A 12,187-nucleotide genomic window follows, 5' to 3' on the forward strand; every position below is an offset into this window, starting at 1 on the left:
AAGACGAGTCGTACAACCTACGGATTGTTAGTGCGTGCTACGAAAGTTCCAGTGGATCGAAAGCGGGCGTCGGCTATTTCAAAGACTCGACACTCGGTTGCTATTCAGAGGTTTCAATAAAGACAAACACTTATTGTTTTACTGTTTATTTATTATTGTTATTAACGTTATTGACATTGATGAATGAAGTAAGTACTAAATGATAAAATACTGTACTTGGACAATATTTTTTTATAGTTTCCGAATAATTATTGTGCGGGATTATTTACTTCATCCTATTTTTATTTATTTATCACCTCAAGGTGTAAGCTTAAACTCAAAATATTTTTTCCGCACACCCAGCCGTTGAAAAAGTTTTGCTTGGTTAATCTCTAGTAGGTATAAGTATATTTAGATTAAGCTTAGTGCTACTAAATCATTACTAGTTACATTACCATTTAGAATGAGGGTAGTCCGATATTGTAAAAAACCTTTTTTACTATAAATTTTAATTATATATTGATGAATTAATAATTATCTTTTTTTCGGATCGGAAACGTGGTCGCTAACTATGGGCCTCATAAAAAGACTCAGTCACTCAGCGAGCGATGGAAAGATCTACGTTAGGAGTATCTCTACGTGATCAAAAATAAGGAGATCCATGGAAGAAATAGAGTTACCGACATAGCTCAACGAGTGGCGAAGCTAAAGTGGCAATGAGCGGGGCAATGAGCGGGGCACATAGCCCGGGGAACCGATGGACGTTGGAAGGTGTTGGAACGGCAACCCCGCACTGGTAAACGAAGAGTTGGTCGAACCCAACTAGGTGGACAGACGACATTCAACGAGTCGAGGGGAGCCGTATACAAGCTTACCAGAATCGTGGAGTTTGGAACGTCTTACAAAAGACTGATGCCCAGCGGTGGACGTACATCGGTTGAAGTGATGATGATGATGATAAATAAATAAATAAATATACTACGACAATACACACATTGCCATGTAGCCCCAAAGTAAGCGTGGCTTGTGTTATGGGTACTAAGATGACTGATGAATATTTTTATGAATAACATACATAAATACGAATAACATATAAACACCCAGACACGAAAAACATTCATGCTCATCACACAGACATTTTCCAGTAGTGGGAATCGAACCCACAGCCTTTGGCTCAGAAAGCAGGGTCGCTGCAAACTGCGCCAATCGGCCGTCATGATGATCTTTTTTTAAACTATATTTGTTGAACTATAATTCGTCGCTCAAATAGATTGCAGTTATTTTTTTAAAACAGGCTAATTTACCACAAGGCAATTAAGAAAGACTATATAGTTACGTTAGCTGTACTTAAGGAAGAATTTGGTAATATACAACATCTTAGACGTAAAGGGCGAGATGGTAATTTTCGGAAACTGCCTAGTCATAAAAAGTTTATTCTACCGAAAACACATAATGTGTACGGAAGAAGGAATTATAAATACATATTACCCAAAATATTTGAAGATCTCCCACCTGCTTTGCAATGTGTAAATGGAAAAAAACATATATTTTTAAGAAATTGTAAAAGACATTTTTTAGCTAATAGTTCAAAAATGCCACTGTTTGATTAAGATTGTCTAAATATTTTTACATTAAGATTAAGTAGTTGAATATTTTTTTTTTTTAAGATATATACTTGCGAACCCGCCATCCCCACCATAAACGCATAGTTTCCAAGGGGATGGATAATTATGTTGGAAAAATATTTGTTACTTTTATTTTGAACAATAAATTAAAAAAAAAAAATATAGTCGTGGAACATTAATAAGAAACAACTAGACAAGTAATTATACTACACACAATTTTCGTTAATGAATGGGAAGTCTGCCAAATAGTTTTCTATTGCCTACAGACTATATTAATTAATATAGTCTTAATTAATTATAACGTTTAATATACGTTCGTATATTAAACGTTATAATTAATTAATCTTCATAACCCAGCGTCTTTTATAACTTTGCACACATCGTGTGTTAGTTTTTTGTAAAATAATAAAAAGAGGAAGATAGTTAAGTCGTTAGTTTCTTTTTTTTAATGATTATTTTTGAACGTCGCAATCTATTTTAATCCCATCAATGGTAATAGGATTCAAAGACATTTATAAAAATACTAGAGCTAGTTACGAGTCTGCGTTTACTACCATTTTTTTAAAATTCCGATTCCATTTTTTAAAAATCGTTTGTTTTCCTAAGATTAAATTAGCTTGTTTCTCCTTTTTTTTCAACTAACTCTTTAAGCCAAAAGTCAAGTCTATTGGTTGCTGTAAAGGTCAACAAACAAACACACTTTCAAATTTATAATATAAGTATAGATTACAACGGTTTAAGGATACTTACATTCACGCATACATCGAAATATTTGTATTCTCCTTTTTATATTGACGGCCGATGGGCGCAGTGGGCAGCGAGCCAGCTTTCTGAGTCCAAGGTCGTGGGTTCGATTCCCACAACTGGATAATGTAAAGTCTGGATGTTCATCTGTATTTTATAAGTATTTATGTATATTATTCTTAAAATTATTCATCAGTCATCTTAGTACCCATAACACAAGCTACGCTTACTTTGGGCTTATATGACAATGTGTGTATTGTCGTAGTATATTTATTTCTTTATTTACTAGCTGTTGCCCGCGACTTCGTCTGCGTTTGATTTTGTTTTTTGAAGTGGCATTAAATTTAGTTGTAGATCTAAAAAAATCCAGTATCGCTAAGCCTTAAATGAGGGGTTTGCTGCTGTCCGCTGAGGAGTTCTGTCCTCTATCTCCAACCACAGTTTGGGCAAAATTAAACACCTATTATAACCTCTATAGTACAAAATATTTATTAAAATGGGTTATAATTTGTGAGTTATGGTGTAAAATCGTTAAACACTCACGCCTGTCCCAAAGGAAACGGGCTTAATGTCGGGACAAAAAGTATCCTATATTACTTCTAACATTTCCAAGAATATGTGTACAAAGTTGCATGAGGATCGGTTAAGCAGTTTTTGCGTAAAAGCGTAGAAAACAAACTTACATTGACATTTATAATATTAGTAGGGATTTATTTATATCGTCGGGTAGTAAGCAGTAACGTCGGCTAGTCACAATAAGTTGTGACATTTAAAGCTAGAGTAAAGGTATGTTTTGAAGCTATGAATGTTTTGCAAATAAGGTAAATCCACCGTGGAATTTCCTCAACTGGATTGTTTTATGTTGTAGGTATTCACATTTTCCGCAAGTACCCCGTTTGTATAACCCTTCTATTTCCACGTCAGTTTGTTTTGCCAAAAAAACTCTTGAACGGCCCTTCAATACTTGAAATCATTTCCTTTATGTAAATGGGACTATTTCATTTGCATACAACACAGAAACGCTTTGAAAGATTCAGAACTCATTCTTTGTTTTCTCTCTAGACATGGAAAATGGGACATTTCTAATGAGTTAAGTGCATTGCTTCTTTAATTGGGTACTTTTAAGTTAAACTAACTCAGCAACTGACTATACTAAAAAAAATATTTAAAAAACCAACCTCGAAAGCAGTGACAAAGAAATTGTCTTTTTTTTGTACTACTACTACTCGCCCCATAAGTGTGCAGACTATATAAAACGAGTCGCAGATAGCCGCTAGAAACTTACTGCACATCGTGCCAGGAAAGCTTCTACTTTTGCGTTATTATAAAATTCCTCCAAGCGTAGATAAAAATATTTAAAAAAAAAATACATTTGGTCACTTCCACAAAACCTAAAGTCACTGTGCACAAGAGCTATGAAGCTAGGTGAAGTGTCAGTAGGTCGTGTGGAGACGGCGCGGCCGCTCAATCCAAAAAAAGCTTAAAAAGATAATGTGTTTGAAGCAAGTTTTTAGGCGAAATTATAAACTTATAAACTTTGTAAAAAATGATTTTTAATCTGATAACGAAAAGGAAAAAAACATGAAATCACCTCTTTTTTTTTTTTTAAAGTAGGTGAACATGCGACTTCTTATTTTTTATCACAAGAGATCGTAAATTTATTAACGTATTAACACAAAAATATAGAAAGATAGATAAATTCTTTATTGCACACAATTAAAGATAATAAATATTGGAAACAGAAATACAGGAAAAATAAAAATGCACAAAGGCGGTCTTATCGCCTTAAGCGATCTCCTCCAGAAAACCCTAAAAAAGTGAAACGGGATAGTGCAATATTTTAAAAATATGTCATAATATAAATAAAACTACATCAACTGCATATAACTATAATACATAAATAGCTTATTCAAATATAAATAATATAGAAATAAATACATGCACATAAAAATATATTTAAAAAACACAAGGTACATATATTCTGGCTTTGTTATTTTTTAAATATATTGCATTTCAATTACAATAAGTAACCCAATTCAGGGTACATGCAATCCCCGCGTTAGCTCATAATATCAGTACGGGTAAAACGCTCAAGGTTAGTAACGTCACAGGCCTTTAGAGCAGCAGTATGGAGATAGTCTACCAGACTAATGACCCTGAAAAGGACCCAAGAAAAGACTGGATACGGAAAGCGGAGGATCATAGGCGAGCGTTCCGAAAGGCCAATATACAGAAATAGATGCCAATAGGTTAAATGATAGATTGAATCAATAAATGATTTTCATATGAATTATACGACCTGTCGGGGAAACAGCGAAATTCTTAAACGACTCCCTAATAACCTGAACAAAGATCCCACCAATAAAGAATATCCGTTACAAAGAGATACACAAACAATCAGTGCGGCACGTGAGCTGAATATTGGTCCGCTACGACCGCTAAACGTATTTTATGCGGAGTCATAAGTTGTGATATAGAAATTAATGGTGGTAGGGGAAGACTTATAGATATTAGTAAACCTCACACACAACACACACACTAGCACAAGCTTACTCACACATTTACACACCCAACCTCTAAAATGTATGAAATCTTCATGTTTCCCTGATTAACAAAAAAAACATAAAATAACCTTTGTACCAAAATAAAACTTAATAATATCTAAAACTTCGCAGCGAGGCATAGCGACTAAGATGCTGGCAGGGGAAATCTCTTTGAATGGCCAAACTAGTTCCTTAATTTCAGTTCGAGTCCCAGCACGCACCTCTAACTTTTCTAAGTTTTAAGCAAATAAATATCACTTGCTTTAACGGTGAAGGAAAACATCGCGCGGAAACCTGCATGCCTAAGTATTCTACATATTGATCACAAAGTCGTGTAAACTCCACCGATTCGCACTTGGCTAGCGCGGTGGACTAACTACCGCCTAAGCCCTTCTCATTTTGAACGGAGACCCGTGCCCTGTAGTATGCCGGTAACAGATAACAAATAATTACAATGACAGGTAAAAATTAATGATAAATAAACTTCAGTTATCACAGTATAGTTACCGCTGACCACACCTAGGTACTTTGAAAAGGAATGTAATAAAACCGTAGGAAAACACCTACCCTTCGTAATATCTCGAATGAACAAAAAAGCAGCCGCTATTTTTCACCAATGCCAAATTATATTGTCCGCATTGTAAAAGAATATCGTGAAAAAGTGTAATCATCCCTTTTGTTAGATATCTGTTTTTGTTTAAAAATCTTTCACAAAATATATTTTAGATGTATTTTTAAAAGATTTCCCAAATAAATGTAAAGAAAAACAGAAAGCGTTTTAGGTTCCCGTAAAAAACTACATAGTATCAAGTAATCTGTCTGGTAAAAAAAGTATAAAGACCCTTCTCCTTTATTTAAATACAAACGACGAAGACCTTTTTGGCGCAGCGGTGAGCACTGTGGTTTTACGAACACGGGTTCGGTCTCCGGCAGGTGAAATATGGAAATTTATAACTTTTGAATTTTCTCTGGTCATATCTATTGGGAGGCTTAGACCGTGGCTAGTTACCACACTTCCAACAAAGACGTGTCTCTAACCGATTTTGAGTTCCGGTCGCGTAGAAACCGATTAAGGATATGGATTAGGTTAGCCCGGTTACCGTCTTAAACTGCATCATCACTAACCAACATGTGAGATTGCGTAAAAAAAAACTTAGGTATACTAAATATGACTTTCCTAACATACTAAACAAGACTTCGACATTAATACGACATTAATATTGAATAGAAATCTTAGGTGTGATAGATTTAAAGGGATTTAAATCTATCAAATAGGATTTAAAAACCATTAGATCTATTTCTGGAATTCGCTGAAAACAAAGTGAGAAAAACGGGAACAAGCTTGAATCTTTTAAAGCGCTGTATGCAGATGGAATAGCACCTTCAAATAACTCGTTTAAGAGTAGACATAGAGCTATAAAACTCCGATATTACATTATTCCTAGTATTATCCACATAGTATTTACTATATACTATCATCATATTATTATATATCATCCATACCTTTGTTGCAACTATTTATAAGTATAAGTTTAAGTTTAAAATAAGTTACTCATTAGTGAAATAAATAGACTAGATTGTAAAAGGCATTTAGACATTCTCTCTACCACAAAGCATGACACAGATGCTTTTTGGTAGAGTGAAAAAAAATTATATTATTATGTACTTATAGCTGTACACTGCTAGCAGCTATGGGTACATTGTTGCCCAAGGTTTACGATCGTATGCCAATCATGTCGGTGTTTTCCTGGGGCTTCTTTCGTAGCTTCATATTGGAGTTTACCCAATAAGCTACTTGAATGCTGTGTCTTCCGCAGTCCCTGTAACCACAACGGGTAACCTCATTGCTGAATTGATACAGATTACTTACCTATAGGTGTCTCTTTCACCCAGTGAGAGAATATGCACTTTCTACGTCTACAGCTCATCCGTTAACCTAAGCTTGATGAAGACAAACGTAACCGTTATAAAATATATACTTTATACTTCCAGTGTTGAAATATTTGAATATAGCTTGAAAGTGACAGCCAGTAGAGTATAATATACATCATTAATGATGTTATCTTCGATATGGGTAACAAGTTCTGGAGCTGCTGGTCCAATATTTTGGCTGGAGCGTATATCTTCTCGCTATAAAGAGAAGACTTGATTTACTTTTTGGAATAGTCCTATTTACATAAATGAAATGATTTCAAGTATTGAAGGGCTGTTAGGAGTATTTTTGGGACACGAAGTGACGTACAAATAAAGGGAAATTTTGCGGACGATGTGGATTCTAGTGCAAAGCTTTTAAGAAACGCTTGAACCCCAATAAATAAACCTTTGTGTTTGCTATGAGTCGCACCGATATATTTTAAAAAACTATATCGAGCGGCGTTAACCTATTGGTTAGGGCTTTACTTTGAGGGGGCCGAGTTCGAATCCCACCTGTAACTATTCTTAGTTTGCGTTTTAAGCGATTAAAATATCACTCGCTTCAACGGTATAGAAAAACATTGTTGGGGGAGTTGACAACAACGTTCTCAAAGGCGTGTGAAGCCCACCTATCCCCACTGGGCCAGCGTGGTAATACCCTTCTCATTCTGAGGAAAAGAGTTTTTTTAATTGACTTAGTCCCAGTGATTGAAGTGATTGGAAATTTATCGCATTTACGTTTTAGATATCAGATATTTAATATCGATCAATTTACTGTAATAATAAATATGATCTAAAAATATCGATGGATGTATTAACACAAGGGTATTTTTTCTGCAAGCCTAGCGGGAAATAACATACATAATTAGTTAATTATAAATCTGAGAAAATAACTGTAGTTTTAGCTCAATGGGGACATTTTTTGGAAAAGGTAAGGATAAATTAAAGCACTATTCTGTTTAATAATTTTTATGTTGTGTTTTACCTACACTTGGAAATATTAATTTCATAAATTTAAAATGCATATAAAAAGGTTTGGATCCGACAGTATTTGAACCTGCGACTCTCTGTCAATCGCGGCCTGAGCGCTTTGACCATTAATCTACGGCTCTCCAACTGCCGATGCCGAAATTAGTATATGCATTTACGTCAGTCTTTATAGCGACAGTAGCGCCATCTAGTAGAAAACACTGTAGTTCCGATCGTCTTTTCAAAAGTCTATATTACAATGAGACACGTTTGAAACAAGAGATGACACATTGCATTTTTTTAAATTTTATTATTTTTATTAGTGTTTTCACCTACACTTGGAGTCATTATCAATTTTATAAATTTAAAATGCATATATAACTTTTCGGAACCGACAGAATTTGAACCTGCGACTCTCTGGCAATCGCGACCTGAGCGCTTTTTCCAATTAAACTACAGCTCTCCGTAATGTTCCGTAGTGTTGCGTGTGGATTCCGTCAAGCCGCGTTTGCCCAGCGTGATGAACTACATACTAAAACCTTTCTCATTCTGTGAAGAGATCATGCCCTGCCATGGGTTGATAATTCAGTAGAGCAGTGCTGTGGATAATTATTCTGAAACCCTCCCTCCTGTGAGACAGGCCTGTACCTCGCAGTAAGAAGTAAATCGGCTGATAATGACGACGATTAAACTAAAGGCACGGTTATTATCTCACCCCCAAACCTTATGTTCCAGGTATCGACACGTACGGGCATGGTGTCGCACTACGTGAGGCTACAGATTGTGGTGCCGGAAGCGTTCATCCTTGGCTCCGGCGAGCACCACGTGGACCTCGGAAGCGTCATACACCTCATTTGCATCGTTGAGAAGGTCTGTATTCCTGGTGACTTTAACAACAGACACATAATTTGAATCTTTGAGAAGGTCTGTATTCCTGATGACTTTAACAACTGACACATAATTTGCATCGTTGAAATGTTCTGTACTCCTGGTGACTTTAACGACATACATCTCATTTGTATCGTTGAGATGGTCTGTATTTCTGGTGATATTAACGAGATACACCTCATTTGAATCGTTGAGAATGTCTGTATTCCTGGTGACTTTAACAACTGACACATAATTTGCATCGTTGAAATGGTCTGTACTCCTGGTGACTTTAACGACATACATCTCATTTGTATCGTTGAGATGGTCTGTATTTCTGGTGATATTAACGAGATACACCTCATTTGAATCGTTGAGAATGTCTGTATTCCTGGTGACTTTAACAACAGACACCTAATTTGCATCGTTGAAATGGTCTGTACAGCTGGTGATTTTAACGACATAAATCTCATTTGTATCGTTGAAATGGTCTGTATTCCTGGTGATTTTAACAACAGACACCTAATTTGCATATCGTTGAGATAGTCTGTACTCCTGGTGACTTAACGACATACACCTCATTTGCATCGTTGAGAAGGTGTATTTTCCTGGTTCATCATCATCTTTATCCCTTCAACCGATTGAAGTCCACTACTGGACATAGGTCTTTTGTAGGGAGTTCCAAAATCAACGTTTCTGGCCCGCTTTTTTCCAGCGGCTCCCAGCAACTCGTTTGATGTCGTCTGTCTACCTCCTTGGGGGCCGACAACCGACCGAAAAACCGCAATAATATCCACATAATGTATATGTGTAATTATAAACGGAGGTAAACTTCTATTCCATGCTCCCGTGCTTTATATCCGTGATAAAATCGGGTGATATAATTTTTGTCTCCTATTGCAGTCGAGTCAAAGTTTTAGTGTAGTAAAAAATAATGCGATCAGCTGCAGCCCTATACGCACATTTCCTCCGGGTGTTTCGTGACATGTTAGGCCGGCCATCCATCAATGGCTTTGCCTCTCATTATAATACATTATATATGTATCAGTAAAGTCCGCATGTCAGCACGTTTAAACCTTTCAATCTCCATTGAGTTACTATAAGTGTTCGCTCTTTATAGCTCTTTGCCTTGTGCTCAACTCCTTCATTTATTGTAGCTACTAGCTTTTATCCGCGGCTCCGCTCGCGTGGTAATTTGAAAAACGTTGCTTGGAGGAATAGGACACCGATGAATACAGAACAGTGCACTTTTTAGGAAGCTTATGGCGCGAGCGCAAACGTGAGCGCAAGCGTAAGCTTATCTTCCCACAGGATTTCTTTACGTTTTTCCGGGATAAAAACATCCTATACCACTCTACGGCTCATAACCTATCTCTATGCCAAAAATGACGTCAATCCGTTGCTTTGTTGCTGCGTGATTGAAGGATAAACAAGCACACTTTCACATTTATAATATTACTATCGATGTTAAGACACTCGTGTGGTTCCGACATCTTATTGAACCGTAATGCATTTGATATGGTTTTCTGGACTTTATTTGTTTTTTTTTAATGTGCCGCAAAGCTCAATACCATATGTCCACGCAGGTTTTATTATAGACTAATTACAATTTAGAGTCATTTTTGTAACGGCCTGCTACTGACCTTCTGATTTTTATAGCATAGCCACCTCTACGGTCTGCTGACAGTAAGAGCTAAATAAGAACTTACAAACTATTGATTTTAATTTCAGAGTCCAACACCTCCCCAATACGTGTTCTGGTATCACAATGACCGCATGATCAACTACGACGCGACGCGTGGAGGCATCACCGTGGAAACAGAGCCGGGTGCGAGAACACAGTCTAGACTCACCGTCCGCGGCGCTACACTCAAGGACTCGGGAAACTATACGTGCAGTGCTAGCAACACTGAGCCAGCGTCTATACATGTCTTCGTATCTGAAGGAAGTAAGTATATGAAAGTACACCTAGTAACATTTCAAATCAGTGGAAACAGTGCCAGGGTGAGAACAGTCTAGACTCACCATCCGCAAGGCTACGCTTAAAGACTCTGGCAACTATACGTGCAGTGCTGACAACACTGAGGGTGACTCTTGGTCTCCCAGCACGCAGGAACAGATTCCGTGGTGGCCAAAACACAGTGTAATTTCAAATCCACATGCGAGCAGGGTAGACGATCAGAACTCTATAGGTTCCCATCAAGACCTAATTGTGGGACAACACTAAAAATAATTTTATTTTAGGCCATTTGGTTAAAATAATTACTTAATTACTAAAATATTTGGGCCCTGACTTCCAAACTGGGAGACAAATATATATTATATATATATATATATATATATATATATATATATCTAAATGAATCATGCACACGTTATGAGTTAATAAGTGTGCGTGTGTATATATGATTGTGTGTAAAAGGCTTATTTAGATATCTTTATGACAATAGATCCTAACTTTGATTCCAGGTAACAAAATGGCAGCGATACTCCGACGGAACACGAGTGCAATCCACGGCATAACTTCTAGCATAACCTGCCTCCTGCTCTTATCTTCCGTGATTATACACTTCGCCCTCCGATGACGTTAGACGAATTGAATCTCTATCACTTATGGAATACGGTTTATTTTAAAACATTTCAATACCATACATATATGTAAGTAGATTATTATCTAGCCCAGATAAATGTATGAAATATACAAGATAACCTGTCTATAGGACGGCCCTAATTTTAAAAACGCTTAAAGAATGATAACGGGTAAATAAAGCTTACCCGCTTTTTCAAAATTGAGTAAAGAGTTTTCTTCCTCTGGCCCAGACATTTATCCATAGCCATAAAGAGAATGCCTGTCACGAAATTGTGTAATCCATATTTTTATCTCAACCCCCAGTGTAACTTATCAAGTTAGCAAACTTAACTTTTGAGTCACGTGGATCTGTCAAATTATGACATTTGTTCCCTGATTTAAAATGACAGATGTACGCTAAAGTCGATGTGACGTTAGTTAACATGAAAACTTACACTAAAGCCAAAAATGGCACAGATAAAATATAAGAATGAAATACATTAAATTTCGATTAATGTATACTTTATTATGTTTAAAGTATTAAGCAACAGTCAATAATTATTTTTGTGGAATTAATATTTATTGTGTTAGAACTTTTCTTAGATTGTTTAATTCTAAGGCATTTACTTTTTTACACAACAAAAGTTTTATTTTTTAACATAATTAGTGAAACCAAATTATTATTATCTAAATTATTGTATATTATAATTATTAAAATTATCTATGTAGTTAAAAGCACTTAAAGTATTCGAATTTATATAATAGAAAATGAATAATGTAAGATGAAGTAACAATATTACCAATTGTGTTTAATTTACATTTAAACTATCAAAAATAGTAAAAGTTCACACCAAAGATTAAAAAAAACTTTGTTTTCTTACTGAGCCGTTTCATATAAAATTACTACTTAGTTATCAAAATATAAAAAAAAATTGTACGCAATTTTCGTAAAATCTTGCGTAGGACATGATTTGAAC

General features: G+C 35.8%; 1 protein-coding gene across 1 annotated transcript in view; it reads left to right on the forward strand.

Annotated features, from left to right (window-relative positions):
• Nucleotides 1-11,653, forward strand: part of LOC120633212 (hemicentin-2-like) — a 54,692-nt gene extending 43,039 nt beyond the window's left edge. Inside the window, exons 5-7 of the mRNA XM_039903364.1 lie at nucleotides 8,510-8,644; nucleotides 10,373-10,589; nucleotides 11,111-11,653. Coding sequence (XP_039759298.1) covers nucleotides 8,510-8,644; nucleotides 10,373-10,589; nucleotides 11,111-11,226 — 468 coding nt within the window. The 3' untranslated portion in view covers nucleotides 11,227-11,653. The remainder of the gene's footprint in view (nucleotides 1-8,509; nucleotides 8,645-10,372; nucleotides 10,590-11,110) is intronic.
• The last annotated feature ends 534 nt before the right edge of the window (nucleotides 11,654-12,187 follow it).

Source organism: Pararge aegeria, chromosome 21 (assembly GCF_905163445.1).
Source record: "Pararge aegeria chromosome 21, ilParAegt1.1, whole genome shotgun sequence".
NCBI classification, from domain to species: Eukaryota; Metazoa; Arthropoda; class Insecta; order Lepidoptera; family Nymphalidae; genus Pararge; species Pararge aegeria.